The sequence below is a fragment of the Polyodon spathula genome, chromosome 21 (genome assembly GCF_017654505.1).
Source record: "Polyodon spathula isolate WHYD16114869_AA chromosome 21, ASM1765450v1, whole genome shotgun sequence".
NCBI lineage: Eukaryota > Metazoa > Chordata > Actinopteri > Acipenseriformes > Polyodontidae > Polyodon > Polyodon spathula.
In genome coordinates, this window is record NC_054554.1 from 17,798,272 (window position 1) to 17,814,922 (window position 16,651).

At 40.9% G+C, this 16,651-nt stretch overlaps 1 protein-coding gene across 3 annotated transcripts in view; it reads left to right on the top strand.

Annotated features, from left to right (window-relative positions):
• Positions 1-16,651, top strand: part of LOC121296490 (lysophospholipid acyltransferase 5-like) — a 58,171-nt gene that overhangs the window by 15,000 nt on the left and 26,520 nt on the right. For all 3 annotated transcript variants that reach the window (XM_041222113.1, XM_041222112.1, XM_041222111.1), the window contains exons 2-4: positions 4,098-4,205; positions 12,542-12,648; positions 13,308-13,401. In XM_041222113.1, coding sequence (XP_041078047.1) covers positions 4,098-4,205; positions 12,542-12,648; positions 13,308-13,401 — 309 coding nt within the window. The remainder of the gene's footprint in view (positions 1-4,097; positions 4,206-12,541; positions 12,649-13,307; positions 13,402-16,651) is intronic.

A 16,651-nucleotide genomic window follows, 5' to 3' on the forward strand; every position in this document is an offset into this window, starting at 1 on the left:
CATATACATTACTTCAGTGACAGAGCTGCTAGGCAGTACAAGAGTTACAAAAACTTTGCCAACCTTAGCTTTCATCAGCAAGATTTCAGTATCACCAGAGAATGGCACTACTTTGCCACATCACATAGAAAAAGTCTGTGTGATGGTGTGGGAGGTACTATTAAGGCGAGAGCAGCACAAGCTAGTCTTCAAGGCAAGATCATTCTTAACCCTTACCCCTTGTATGAATGGCAAAAGGACACATAACCAGTGTGCAGGTCATGCTTGTCTCTCAACAACAGGTTGAAGAGAACCACCCTCTCCTTAATGCCATGTGTGACGATGCCCAAGCCATCACCGGCTTCAGGGAAGCACACCACTTTGTACCTGATACCCCAGGCAAGATAGTGGTCTCTTTTACCAGTCAAAGTACGAAATTCCACGTGGTCACAGTATTCAAAGGCACAGTTATCCAGGAGGGTTCAGCTCAGCTGCGTCTACAAATTGGTGACTAGTTAGAGGTGTTGTATGACAATAAAATGTTCCCTGGAGAAGTTGAGAACATTTCTGATGATGGCGCACAAGTGAAGGTTATGCATCCTGCCAGACCAAACACTTTCAAGTGACCCTTCCCCGAGGACAGACTGTTCTATGAATGGAAGAACATTGTGAAGAAAATCTCACTGCCCGTTCCAGTTCACACCTGCAATAATTTTATGCAATAAAAATGTGATGATTACTGAACTTTGTAATGTGTGGTTTCTATAGCAGTGTTAACCAACCACATTCTGTATGCGACTTTTAACATGTTTAAGATCCATTCCTTTTTGCATAGTTTTAAAAGTATTCATCCCCCTTGGACTTTTCCACATTTTATTGTGTTACAACATGGAATCAAAGTGGATTTAAATAGGAGTTTTTGCCACTGATCAACACAATAAAGTCCATAGTGTCAAAGTGAAAAATACAATCTACAAATTGTTCTAAATTAATTACAAATACAAAACAAAAAATAATTGATTGCATAAGTATTCACCCCCTTGAGTCAGTATTTGGTAGAGGCACCTTTGGCAGCAAGTCTCTACCAGCTTTGCACATCTGGACATTTTAATTTTTGCCCATTCTTCTTTGCAATATTACTCAAGCTCCCTCAAGTTGGGTGGGGACCTTTGGTGAACAGCAATTTTCAACTCTTTGCACATATTTTCAATTGGATTAAGGTCCGGGGTTTGACTGGGCCACTCCAGGACATTGACCTTTTTGTTTTTAAGCCACTCCATGTGGCTTTGGCTGTATATTTTGGGGTCATTGTCCTGCTGGAAGATGAATCTTCTCCCAAGTCCCAGCTGTCTTGTAGACTTCAGCAGGTTTTTCTCCAGGATTTCTCTGTACTTTATTGCATCCATTTTGCCCTTTATCTTCACAAGCTTTCCAAGCCCTGACGCAGAGAAGCATCCCCATAGCATAATGCTGCCACCACCATGCTTCATGGTAGGGATGGTGTTCTCAGGATGATGTGCGGTGTTACGATTGCACCAAACATAGCGCTTAGCGTTGAGGCCAAAAAGCTCTATTTTGGTCTCATCAGACCATAGAATCTTCATCCACTTGGTCTCAAAGTCTCCCACATGCCTTCTGGCAAACTCTAGCCAAGATTTGATGTGAGCTTTTTTCAACAATGGCTTTCTTTTTGCCACTCTCCCATAAAGGCCAGTTTTGTGACTCAGTTTTTGAAGACGATTCACAGTTGTGCCATATTCTTTCCATTTCTTAATAATGGTCTTTACTGTGCTCTGGGGGATATTCAATGCCTTGGAAATGTTCTTATCCGACCCCTGATTGGTGCTTTTGAAGAACCTTATTCCAGATTTGCTTTGAGTGTTCCTTCGTCTTCATGATATAGTTTTTGTTATGAAATGTACTAACCAACTGTGGGACCTCCCAGAGACAGGTGTATTTAACCTAAAATCATGTGAAACACCTTAATTGCACACAGGTGGCCTCTATTCAACTAATTATGTGACTTCTAAAGACAATTGGTTGCACCAGAGCTTATCTAGGTGTGTCATAGCAAAGGGGGTGAATACTTATGCAATCCAATTATTTTCTGTTTTATATTTGTAATTAATTTAGAACAATTTGTAGATTTTATTTTTCACTTTGACATTATGGACTTTTTCGTGTTGATCAGTGGCAAAAACTCCTAATTTATATCCATTTTGATTCCATGTTGTAACACAATAAAATGTGGAAAAGTCCAAGGGGGTGAATACTTTTGAGAGCCACTGTATATACTTGTCATAACTGAGATTTTTAGTTGGATTCCAGTAGAAGTAGATGTGAAATTCTAGTGACCCCAGAAGTTGTTTTCCCCTCAAGTTCCTTAAATTTACCATGGTAATCTATATTTTGTGTTTTCCATCAGTCTGTAGTTTTTAAAACACAACTAATTGAGGTTTTGGTCATTTCAAATGTGTAACTGTAATAAAGAAATCTAAGTTCATAACCCCTTGGCTCCAAGCTAGTTCCACTGGAAGCAGACCCTGTCACTTTTTACTGTAGATCTAACCCCAGACAATGCAAAATTGAAGAATAACTCCAGTTCGTTTAGGACTATGTGGTACTTTAACCTCACCAAAGTGGCTCGAATGCATGACAAATGCAACTTAAAAAATCCACAATCCGCAGATACCAATATGTTCTGCTTGATTCTTCTAGCCCTTAACGGCCCATTTATTCTCCGCTTGTCAGGCACGTCAGGTCCAATAAACAGCAAGCTAAGCAAACGCAATAAACACAGCAAGCCAAGCAAACGCAATAAACACAGCAAGCCAAGCAAGCGCAATAAACACAGCAAGCCAAGCAAGGGCAATAAACACAGCAAGCCAAGCAAGGGCAATAAACACAGCAAGCAAAGCAATGGCAATAAACACAGCAAGCCAAGCAAGCGCAATAAACACAGCAAGCCAAGCAAGGAAAATAAACACAGCAAGCCAAGCAAACGCAATAAACACAGCAAGCCAAGCAAGCGCAATAAACACAGCAAGCCAAGCAAGGGCAATAAACACAGCAAGCCAAGCAAGGGCAATAAACACAGCAAGCCAAGCAAGGGCAATAAACACAGCAAGCAAAGCAATGGCAATAAACACAGCAAGCCAAGCAAGCGCAATAAACACAGCAAGCCAAGCAAGCGCAATAAACACAGCAAGCCAAGCAAGGAAAATAAACACAGCAAGCCAAGCAAGGAAAATAAACACAGCAAGCCAAGCAAGCGCAATAAACACAGCAAGCCAAGCAAGGAAAATAAACACAGCAAGCCAAGCAAGGGCAAGAAACACAGCAAGCCAAGCAAGGGCAAGAAACACAGCAAGCCAAGCAAGGAAAATAAACACAGCAAGCCAAGCAAGCACAATAAACACAGCAAGCCAAGCAAGTGCAATAAACACAGCAAGCCAAGCAAGCACAATAAACACAGCATAAACACAGCAAGCCAAGCAAGTGCAATAAACACAGCAAGCCAAGCAAGCGCAATAAGCACAGCAAGCCAAGCAAGCGCAATAAGCACAGCAAACCAAGCAAGCAGTAGCACTCCTCAGCTCTGCAGAGTTTGCACACTCCACATCTATTTCATACACTTGTTCCACACTCTGCCCTTTCATTCTTTCAGGGTAATTTTGTGGTTCTGAGGGAATTCATCTGAGTTATATTGCTCCAATGCAATAATAATCATTGTACTGTTTTTCTTTGAGCTTGCCTGGAGCATACGAACTGCCGGACACTGAAAAGATTCCTCATTCCATTCAAATCATGTGATAGTGTGACCTTTCAACTCTGCCGGCCCCATGCCCTCTGTCTCGACATGTGCTGTGACTTATCTAGCCGACGTAGAGTGCTGAAACAGTACAAGCCCTGGAGTACACAGTGACACAATAAGTATGGGGTTCTGTTGAGGTAATTCTAATTGGGCATTTCAAAACAGGCAAAAAAAAAAAAAAGGCAGCTTAGATTCAAAGCTTGATTGACAAGTTCACAGCCTGTTTGTAACTGCTCTTATGTTGTGTTTTCTCTCCATCCATCCCCTCTTCTCTGTCACCCCTCCTCTCCCCTCCTCTCTGCAGGTTATCCCCTTGCCTTGATATTTCGATACTGCCTTTTCCAGAAGGACCCCTTTGTGATTCACCTGTTCCACATCGTGACAGGACTATGTATGGCCTACTTCAACTTCGGTAAGTGAACACTCAGACCCCTCCCGAGAGCGAACCTGCACCCTTGCATTCCCCCCCCCCCCCCCCCTACATTGCCCTACATGTAGGAGGCTGTGTGGTCCAGTGGTTAAAGAAAAGGGCTTGTAACGAGGAGGTTCAAATCCCAGCTTGCTCACTGACTGACTGTGACCCTGAGCAGGTCACTAGTCCTCTTTGTACGCCGTCTTTTGGGTGAGACGTTGTTATAAGTGACTCTGCAGATGATGCATAGTTCACACACCCTAGTCTTCCCAGCGACAGCGAATGGAAGTGACAGCGTGGGAGAAGTACAAGCAAGGAAAAGTGCAGAGCAGTTTAGAAGCAGTAAGGAGAAATTACATCTTTAGTTGCTTTAATCAGAAAACACAGGACATTGGGAAAACACTACAGCTCGAAGTCAAACAGCCACTTGTGTTTTACTGATAACAAACAAGCTGAAACTCGGAGCAGCTGATTCAAATTCAGCGCCGTTCTGAGACACGGGCGAGGGGAGGAGCCAACAGCACAGCAGAACAACGCAGTTAAACGAGGCAATCTTCCCAGCGACAGCGAGTGGAAGCGACAGCGAGTGGGAGAAGTACAGGCGTGGAAAAGTACAGAGCAGTTTAGAAGCAGTAAGGAAAAATTACATCTTTAGTTGCTTTAATCAGAGAACACAGAACACTGGGAAAACACTACAGCTCAAAGTCAAACAGCCACTTGTGTTTTTCTGATAACAAACAAGCTGAAACTCGGAGCAGCTGATTCAAATTCAGCGACGTTCTGAGACGCGGGGGAGGGGAGGAGCCAACAGCACAGCAGAACAACGCAGCTATAAACGAGGCAGTCTTCCGAGCGACAGCGAGTAGAAGCGACAGCGTGGAAGAAGTACAGGCGTGGAAAAGTGCAGAGCAGTTTGAAAGCAGGTTGACGGCTGCAGAAGAAACCAAACTTAAAAAAAAAAAAAAATAAAAAGCCAGTAATCTGTGACACCTGCATGATGTGAGAAATCTGAAAAAAACCAGCAGCGCTAAACCAAGTGTGCGTAAAGTGCCACACAGTCCAGGACTTGCATAAACTAGTAAGTATGCTAGAAATGGAGCTGGAAGAAATGAGACGGCAACAAGATCTTGAGGGGTGGCACACCCACAATTCATGGAAGTCTGCACCACCCCTAACAGACTGAAAGCCACCTTGGAGATAAAAGAAGGTCAGAACAGCTGGGTTCAGGTAGGCAGAAACAGTTAACATGTAGAAAACAGAAAGTATTGATTAGATGAGAAACCTCAGAATGGAGTGTGGTAACCAGTGGAGTACCACAGAGATCAGTATTAGGTCCTCTGCTATTCCTAATCTACATTAATGATTTAGATTCTGGTATAGTAAGCAAATTTGTTAAATTCGCAGACGATACAAAAATAGGAGGAGTGGCAAACACTGTTGCAGCAGCAAAGGTCATTCAAAATGGTCTAGACAAGATTCAGAACTGGGCAGACACATGGCAAAGTGTAAGGTAATGCACGCAGGAAATAAAAATGTGCATTATAAATATATGGGAGATACTGAAATTGCAGAAGGAATCTATGAAAAAGACCTAGGAGTTTTTGCTGACTCAGAAATGTCTTCATCTAGACAATGTGGGGAAGATATAAAAAAAGGCCAACAAGATGCTCGGATACATTGTGAAAAGTGTTGAATTTAAATTGAGGAAAGTTATGTTAAAACTGAATAATGCATTAGTAAGACCTCATCTTGAATATTGTGTTCAGTTCTGGTCACCTCCCTACAAAAAGGATATTGTTGCTCTAGAAAGAGTGCAAAGAAGAGCGACCAGAATTATTCCGGGTTTGAAAGGCATGTCATATGCAGACAGGCTAAAATAATTTAATCTATTCAGTCTTGAACAAAGAAGACTACGTGGCAACCTAATTCAAGCATTCAAAATTCTAAAAGGTATTGACAATGCTGACCCAAGGGACTTTTTCGACCTGAAAAAAGAAACTACTAGGGGTCACAAATGGAGATTAGGAGGCACTTTTTTATGCAGAGAATTGTGAGGGTCTGGAATCAACTCCCCAGTAATGTTTTTGAAGCTGACACCCTGGGATCCTTCAAGAAGCTGCTTGAGGAGATTCTGGGATCAATAAGCTACTAACAACCAAACGTAATCTAAACTGTATTTTTAGTGGTGCTGTCTTCTCTCTCCTTTTGTAAGTGTTACTTCAACAGCCTAGGCCAGTGTACTCATACAATAGCTCATACTAGTACTGTATTTGGAATGGATTCAAGTAGAAGGTGACATTTTATGTTTTCGTAAAACTCAGAGTAGATGTTCAATCGTTAAGGAAGGTACATAAGAAAGTTTACAAACGAGAGGCCATTCGCCAATCTTGCTCGTTTGGTTGTTAGTAGCTTATTGATCCTAGAATCTCATCAAGCAGCTTCTTGAAGGATCCCATGGTGTCAGCTTCAACAACATTACTGGGGAGTTGATTCCAGACCCTCACAATTCTCTGTGTAAAAAAGTGTCTCCTATTTTCTGTTCTGAATGCCCCTTTTTCTAAACTCCATTTGTGACCCCTGGTCCTTGTTTCTTTTTTCAGGCTGAAAAAGTCCCTTGGGTCGACACTGTCAATACCTTTTAGAATTTTGAATGCTTAGATCAGGTCGCCGCATAGTCTTCTTTGTTCAAGACTGAATAGATTCAATTCTTCCCCACATTGTCTAGATGAAGACATTTCTGAGTCAAAATAAACTCCTAGGTCTTTTTCATAGATTCCTTCTTAAATTTCAGTATCTCCCATATATTTATAATGCACATTTTTATTACCTGCGTGCAGTACCTTACACTTTTCTCTATTAAATGTCATTTGCCATGTGTCTACCCAGTTCTGAGTCTTGTCTAGATCATTTTGAATGACCTTTGCTGCTGCAATAGTGTTTGCCACTCCTCCTATTTTTGTGTCGTCTGCAAATTGAACAAGTTTGCTTACTATACCAGAATCTAAGTCATTAATATTAGGAATAGCAGACCACTTTCCCGGATGCTCCCATCACCCCTGGCCACAAATTTGGTCTTGATGACCGTGCAAGCCTGCATTACAGTGGCACCCGAGACAACTGCCACAGAATAGACCAGTTCCGAGGTGTTGCTTCTTCAGGCGGATCTGCCCGGGGGCAGCCTGCTACCGCTTTCTGCGGTGGCAGGTATGCTTTTATGTACCCTGTGCCTAGACAACAAACACAGGCTGTGCCACAGGCAAAGCAACAGCCCTAGGACATTGCTGCCACAAGCCCAGAGCTCTTTTTCCAGGAGCCACCTGGACTATTGGAACCAGTGCACCACAGACCCCTGGGTTCTCAACATGGTGCAAATTGGTTATTCTCTCCGGTGACAGCATTGCCCCCCTCCTTTCAGCTGTGACGGACCAGCTTGCTGCTGCTTAGTTGGCTCAGGAGGCAAAAGCAGGCTGTACTCCAAGTATTTTCTATTGCCAAAACGGGATGGCAGCTTCAGACCGTAACTCAATCTCAGACAGGTGAACCTGTACCTGAGTGGAGACGGTTCAAGATGTTGACTACGCAACGGCTGTTACAGTCCATCAAACCAGGCAATTGATTCACCTTGGTGGACCTAAGAATTCCTATTTCCACATTCCCATAAAACAAATGCACAGAAAATACCTGAGGTTTGTTTTTCAGGGCTTAGCATACCAGTTCTGTGTTCTCCCTTTTTGGCCTTTCTCTAGCTCCACGCATGTTCACAAAGTCCATGGAAGCTATTCTGGCCCCGCTGAGATTGGCTCATCTGCGCAGGGTCTCGTACAAGCGCGGGAGCACATAGAACTTGTCACCAGCCACCTATATCGATTAGGCCTGAAAGTAAATGAAGCAAAGTGTCAACTAGTGCCCGCCCAGACAGTCACTTACCTTGTCAGCATTACCTCTTATTTTTGTGTTGTCTGCAAATTTAACAAGTTTGCTTACTATACCAGAATCTCTTACGATACCAGAATCTCTCAGAAGTCATAAATGTAGATTAGGAATAGCAGAGGACCTAATATTGATCCCTGTGGTACACCACTGTTTACCTCGCTCCATTTTACTCAAATACTTTCTGTTTTCTACATGTTAACCACTCCCTAATCCATGTACATGCGTTAACTTAAATCCCTACTGCGTTCAGTTTGAGAATTAATCTTTTGTGCAGGACTTTGTCAAAAGCTTTCTGTAAATCTAAATAAACCATGTCATATGCTTTACAATTATCCATTGTCGATGTTGCATCCTCAAACAAATCAAGCAGGTTAGTTAGACATGATCTCCCTTTCCTAAAACCATGTTGACTGTCTCCCAGGATATTGTTACCATAGAGGTAATTTTCCATTTTGGATCTTATTATAGTTTCTGTAAGTTTGCATATAATAGAAGTCAGTCTTATTGGTCTGTAGTTACCTGGTTCAGTTTTGTTTCCCTTTTTGTGGATCGGTATTACGTTTGCAATTCTCCAGTCTGTTAGTACAACCCCTGAGCCAAGAGACTATTGCATGATCTTGGTTAGCAGTTTGTAAATAACTTCTTTCATTTCTTTGAGTACTATTGGGAGGATCTCATCTGGCCCAGGGGATTTTTTTTTTTATTTTAAGAGCTCCTAGTCCCTTTAACACTTCTGCCTCAGTTATGCTAAGTTATTTAAAACTGGATATGAACAGCTTGACATGTGGGGCATGTTGTCTGTATCCTCCTTTGTAAAAACTTGTGAAAAGTAATCATTTAATATATTTGCTTTTTTTTTAGACATTTATCCTCCTCTTTGAATGTTCTCTTGCTGTTGTAATATTGGAAAAACATTTTGGATTTGGTTTTAGCCTCCTTAGCCGTGTTCATTTCTATCTCTCTTTTGGCCTTTCTAACTTCCTTTTTGACTAGCGTTTGCAGTTCCAAGTCCCAGTTTACTGTGTTTTCTGATTAAAGCTATTGGATGTAATTTCTCTTTTGGACATATTCCCTGAATATGATAATACATGAACATGTATTAGAAATGTAACTGAATTCATTAATGAAACTGTGTGTCTTGAGAAACAGGGCAAACTGCTGTGTCTTGAAAGGGCCTCTGGTTTGCAGACATACTGAACTATATGACCTACTGATTAGAGGACTGACGCCTGAACTGGATTAGGCTGAGCGGACAGTTGAATTATGTATAGATAATTCACACGTGCAACCACAATCGTTTTGATGCAAGGATGACATAAACTAGCGATGTCCCGGTGGAAAAGGACATTAAAACATCAAAGGACTTGGAGTTTAAAGAGGCAAGAATCACAAATGACCTCATGAAAGCAGCGAATCAGCAGAATGGAAAAGACTAAAAATCAAAGCAAAACTGAACATTTTGCGCTCCACATCGAATGCTGTCACTCTTCTAAGTAAAGCTGCAACTCTGGGACTCGGAACCAAGTCGGGACTCAAGACGTGGAAGCAGCCTGCAAGTGTGTCAACTGCTACAAGCAACGAGACCTGCGAGAAGACTGCCGTAAAACTTACAGTGACTGTTATCAGACAAACCAGTCTGGGTCTGCTGTATACCTAAAAAACACAGTATCCAAAAGAAACTGTGCCCGGATACCTGCGTAGCTAAAAGATTCAAGGAAGAGGACAGAGCGGACGGGCGCTGTTGTGGATCCCTATACCAAGGACTGGAGACTTTGTTGCAGCTGTTTGTTGATTCTATCGAGAATTGAAACCTTATTGCTAAGTTTTGAGCCAACATCTGACTGAAGGCTTTGTTGCACAGAGGAGAGTTTTGTACTGGACACTTCAACAGATTGAGTTTCCAAACCAGCGGACCACAAGTCTAAGCTTCAAGGAACCTTTGAGTATAATTCCAGTTGCATTTTCCTTTCATGGAACTAAATTAATTCATTGTATCACATTCATATAGAATGGAACTGTTAATTATTTAGTTTGCACACTTTGCATGTGAAATAACTTATAGTGAAACTTGATGAAGTAACTATAAGTAATCTACCTCACTGTTATATGAATAATTTCTTTAAAAGTAAACTTGCCATATACTTAATCTATATATCATTAATAAGCTTAATGTGATGTATTCTTAAGATTGTCTGCATTATCTCAGATGTACTCTGTGCATTGGATGTGGGTGTGTGTGTGTGAATGAGGGACTAGCTACTCACAGCCTGCTTGCCTGCTTGCTTGCTGCTGAGGTGTTAGGAGACAGGCGGTGTCATATTTCAACTGCCTGCTAGTCAAGCATGAATGTAGTGAGGTTTCTGGAATTGTGTTTTGTGCTCAGAGACTAATTTACTTTCTAACTTTTCTGATTTCTGTTTATTATTTGTGTACTTAATAAAATACTACTCTTGATTAACCATTCCTTGTGTCTGCGTGTGAATGTGTGTTCATAGTAAATCCTCGATCTTTAGAACACATCAATTTAAATATTGTTAGTAAGAGAACTAATAAACCCGAATATTAAATGATCAATTATTGAATTGTTCCTACATCTTCTTACTGCTTCTAAACTGCTCTGTACTTTTCCACGCCTGTACTTCTCCCACACTGTCACTTCCACTCGCCGTTGCTGGGAAGACTGCCTCGTTTATGTCTGTATCTGTTGTGCTGTTGGCTCCACTCCTCCCCCTTGTCGCTGAACAGCGCTGAATTTGAATCAGCTGCTTTGCGCTTCAGAGAAAAACACACACAGCTGTTAGACTTTGAGCTGCAGTGATTTTCCAATTTCCTGTGTTTTCTGATTTAAGCAATTATAGATGTAACTTCTCCTTGCTGCTTCTAACTGCTCTGTACTTTTCCACGCTTGTACTTCTACCACGCTGTCGCTTCCAATCGCTCAAGGTAGATTAACAAGGTAAGCTTACACCTGTTTTAATGGATGTGTAACTGCCATTTTCATTTTTAGCTTCCAGTAGAACATTGTTTTTTCCATTAACCATTGTTGATTGTTACATTTTGAGTTGATTATTTTGTAATTGAGCGCAATGTAATGAGGTTCCAAAATGTAGAAAGAAATGCAAGATGTCTGTAAAAGGAAGGCAGGGAGGAATGCAATATGTTTATAAGGAGGGGATGGGTGAAACTATCAAGAGGTAAAACAATTCAAATAAAAACAAGGTAAACAAATCAATTTACAACGATATTCACTTCAATCTTTCACTCTAAAGAATTACTCACTGATACAAGCAGCGCGACTAGTTCGATTGCTAACAGGTATTGCTCTGTATCCCCAGATTGCAATTTGCAATTGCCCTTCTTAATGCAAAAACATAAGAGAATTAATACTTCAAGTCGTCTCTTTGTTAATTCTACATTTTGCTATTTGTTAAGATTAACAAGCCGTATGCATCCAGACAGGATATCTGTATTTTACGAAATCAGTGGTGTGTAGTACAGTGTAGAGACTACATCCTCCTCGCAGTGAGAGGAAAGCCACCCGTTTTCATTAAGGACTGCAGAGCTACAAAATATTTGAGTCTATTTAATCCAGCCAATAGTTAAACAATGCTAATTAAAGCTTTAAAGACACGTAGCGAGAGCATAAATAAATGTAAAAATCTACCAACCCTATATTAATAATTAACAGTTGCTACCAAATGCCAAGCAGTTGTGCACTGCCTTTAAAATTGTAACTTTGTTTCCCAATGCATCTACACAACCATTGTACGGCGGAACTTTCCAGATTAGCATCGGAGCCTGTAGCATGTTTTTAACAATTTATAGTGTCTGAATAGACCTATTAAACATTTCGAGTAGAATGAAAGCATTTTAATGCTGAAGATTAATGTATTTTATTTGTATTTATTTTAAAAAGACATCTAAGGACATTACATCTGATTTGCAATTTAGTTAATAAGTTGCCTTGTTGCTTTGAATCTTACATAAATATTTTTAGACTTTGTGCCACTGGGTCTTAATTTTTATGAAACTCACTTGGTCTGTGCATATTTTGATCGTGAAATGCAGACAAAATAACGATTTTGTATATATTTAAATATAGCCCGAAGGTGCCTCCCCCCACACCCCTCCCTTTCATTTTCCGGTTTGAAATTCCTCCCCGTGTCTCTGTTGACACTCCCCCTCCCTCATTGACCCACTCACTGACACTCCCCTTGCTTGACCTCTTGATGTAGACTGTGGGGAAGCAGCAGTAGTGTGAGCATAGCTTTACCCTGATGTGTACATCTAATAGAAAATGTAGGAAACTGTGAGCGCTACAAATCAATGGAGTTACACATATACAAATACTTCACACCTTCTCTCCCCCTCACCCACCCTTTCACTCCTTCTCCCACTCTCAGGGGTCCAGCTCTATCACTCGCTGCTCTGCATTGTGATCCAGTTCCTATCACTGAGGCTTATGGGAAGGACTATCACCGTCGTTTGCTCTAGTTTCATCTTTCAGATGGTGAGTCGCATGAGAATCCTTTCAGTGGAGTGCTGACACTTTCTTGTGATGCGCTGCAACAATAGTGTGAGTGACACGACATTGATGTCTACATGGCAAATGCTGAATACATATTCAATACATAACTTTACACTGCCACACGTTCCTGGACAAGCACTGTAGCTGACATCTATATCTTTCCACGTATAACACTTGTAAAACATTTAAACTATTAACATTTCTATTTTGGATTCACTTACAAACATCACAAGTAGAGCTGCACAAACAGATTATTCGATTACTCAATAGAAATCCGCTGCTGACAGTCAGGTGAGGGTCAATGCTGTTGATTGGGCTGAATGTGGAGAACAGCGATCCATACAAACCCAAGCAGCTGTTTCTTCAGTTGTTTCACTTTGAATTGTAAACTAGTCCGATCAACAGCAATGACCCTTTGATTGTCAGCACCTGTTTTCTGTGGAGAGTTTGATCCAAGTAACCGAATAATCGGTTTGTGCCGCTCTCATCCCAAAGGCCTCCATTCAGCACAGCCTGCTGCTAAGGGACAGCTTATGTTCAAGTCAGACTCTTTTTATTTATTTTTTAAATCTAGGACCTTTGAAAGTCCACAAGCCTGATTTAAATGATTGATTGCTTACTGATGGTGGTTTTGTTTGCAGGCATACCTCCTCTTCGGGTACTGCTACACAGCGACGGAGCACTACGATATCAAGTGGACCATGCCGCACTGCGTCCTCACACTGAAACTCATCGGTAAGGGAGTTGCCGCTGCTCAGCAGGGCTGGGAATAACACCCTGCTGCACAGCAGTTCCACCCACTACTGGTTTCACAATGAGTTTAATAAGACACACCTGGGTTTATTACCTATACACCGGGGCTAATCAAGCTTGTAATAAAACCTGGAATGGGAGAAATTGCTGTGCAATCAAGTCCAGTTGTATATTTGTCAAGTATATCGTTTTTGGTTTTATTTGAGTTCTGAGTAAGGTCTTTGTAGTTTCAAAAAAAGAAAAGAAAAACAGTTAGCAGTAGGCTTGTAATGGTAATAATCAAATTATTTATCTATTGGGACCTGTGTCAAAGTGGCTGCTGATTGTGATGCAGTGCAGGCATAATCACAGACAATTTTAATCTGGCTGGGAAAGCTTTATTTTCTTTTTTAATCCGGGTCTGGTGTCCAGAAGAATAAGCCCCCGGCAATACAGAACAATGCGCAGAGCTAATAACAATGGGTTTATAGCCCAAATAATAATACTTATCCACCTCGCAATACTAAACACGATCACCAGTCTGGGGTGTATGTATTAGCGCTTGTGGTGGGTGATAACAGGTATATTTTGTGACTGTTGTGAAGTGCTGTTCTGGCTTGTGCTCGCCCAAAAGCGACAGCTCCGGATAGGTGTTGGCTGTCTGGTGATCAACAAACAAGATAATTACTAACAACACGAAAAACAAACAAACACTCACGAATATTCTCAAACACAATTCTCTGTGTCTTTCACGGTCCTTCTAGTCTCAATAAAAAACAAGCGAAGAAAAGATTTACTATTCTCCGGCCCCTTTATGCTATCATGCATGACCCCTTGGTAAGCGATTGCAGCTGTCTTTATTGCCTACAGCTGCTACCTTGTTTACTTTCCGGGTCAGTATGTTCCTGCAACGGAGTCTCGCCTTCTTCCAGGCTGACCGACTTCCTGACCCTGGAAATGAACTGTCAGGCTAGCCAGTTCAAAGACTTCCCCTTTTGCTACTTAGCAACCTCACGGTTCGGGAGGGAGATTTATAACCAGAACTCATTATATTTCTGTCACAGGACCTCATGATAACAAATTGATAATATTTTAATGACATGGAATATTCCATGAAAATAAAAACGTGGCCTTTCAGCCCATCTTGCTTGTTTGGTTGTTAGTAGCTTATTGATCCCAGAATCTCATCAAGCAGCTTCTTGAAGAATCCCAGGGTGTCAGCTTCAACAACATTACTGGGGAGTTGATTCCAGACCCTCACGATTCTCTGTGTAAAAAAGTGTCTCCTATTTTCTGTTCTGAATCCCCCTTTGTCTAATCTCCATTTGTGACCCCTGGTCCTTGTTTCTTTTTTCAGGTCAAAAAAGTCCCATGGGTCGACATTGTCAATACCTTTTAGAATTTTGAATGCTTAATGTATTTTATACATATTATTTTGTTTTAAATCAGTTCCAATTGTAGCCGCCTGTCTTGAGAAAAATGAATAATATTTAACATTACTATGTTGTCACATGCCGCTTTTAGAAAAAGTTTTATTTTTATTTATTTGCAATGCACTATCCGCAACCTTTTTCGTTTTTGATTGCTGTCTCAGTCTAAATGCCGCTGGATCGTAGCTCGACGTATGTTACCCAATGAAACTTTGCAGATTGTACAAAATAGTTTAGAATGATAGAATGTAGAATGCAATTACTGTACCCAATCCCCTGCAGAATGTTATTATAGATTTTTTTTAAATTAATTTGCAAAATGTTCACTCGCTTAACAATATCAGTTGAAATCTCAAGGAATGACACACAGGTCCGGGTTTTGATTATATATATATATATATATATATATATATATATATATATATATATATATATATATATATATATATATATATATATATATATATATATCTATCCCCACTATTACAGTTTTGTTACAGGATACATTAGTTTATCTCTAATGTAATCACTGTTTTAAATACAGACTGCCCCTATTTTCATTTACGTCCCAAATTCTGGGACGCTTTGCTTTTCAGATAACATCCCAAATTCTGCATTTTTAAATTCAGTCCAGTTTTTGGGATATACTGCTTAGCTGAAAGTCGAGTTTCTAAGTTATGCAGGCATAGTTTACCGTAAACTGGATTGTGTGTTCATTTAAGTAACCCATTTGAGTAACCCTTACTACATGAATCAAAAGTGAATGGATTTTTTACTCTCCCTAGATAACATTTTTTTTAATGAAGAAACAGAGATAAAATGTAAATGTTAAAAAAAACGTATTTCGTATTACAATGAAGAAACTACATTGCACTGAAATAGATACATGAAACATAATTAAAGCAGTTGTTTTGCTTTTTTAAAGGCTAATTTTAAAACGCATTTTTAAGAAGGAACATGGTATTTGCTTCTGTAATGTCCATCGATATGTTGTAGCGTTTCATGTTTTTTTGGGGACAGAAATAAGACTGCAACCGTGAGTATATGAAGTAGACGTTTTATTTTGATAATTAAATAATCACATAATAAAATCATGAAGAAGAAAAGGGGACTGGGAGTCGAAAGTGAAAATAAATGATTGTAGTAGTTTTTCTTTTACCCTACCCTTCCCAGTCTTTTCCCTGTACCCCCTTATGTGCACTTGCCTCCTCCCCCTCTTTTGTGCCAAACCAGCACTCCAGTTCCTCTCCACAGGCAACCCATGCAGGCAAACACCCACCATGCATACACTAACCATTCAACTCCTGCATGCACACACCACCATGTAATCCTTGCAACCGCACACCACCATGCCACTCCTGCATGCACACATCCCCATGCAACCCTTGCACGCACACATCACCATGCAGTCCCTGCACGCACACACCACCTTGCAACACCTGCATACATAGACCCACCGTGCGACCCTTGCAAGCACGCCCCACCGTGCGACCATTGCAAACACGCAACACCGTGCGACCCTTGCAAGCACGCAACACCGTGCGACCCTTGCAAGCACGCCCCACCGTGCGACCCCTGCACGCACACACCACCATGCAACCCCTGCACGCACACACCACCATGCAACCCTTGCATGCACACACCTAACTATACATTACTTGAACAAAACTGATCGCTTAACAGTCACTGTAAAAACATGTAGTCACTACACTACGCACTGCTTGTTTCATAAAATACATACATCCTGCCTGTAGAAGAACATAACAAATGGAGAATTAGCAATAAACAGTGTGTTTGAATTAAAAAGGGCACAATATAAATCT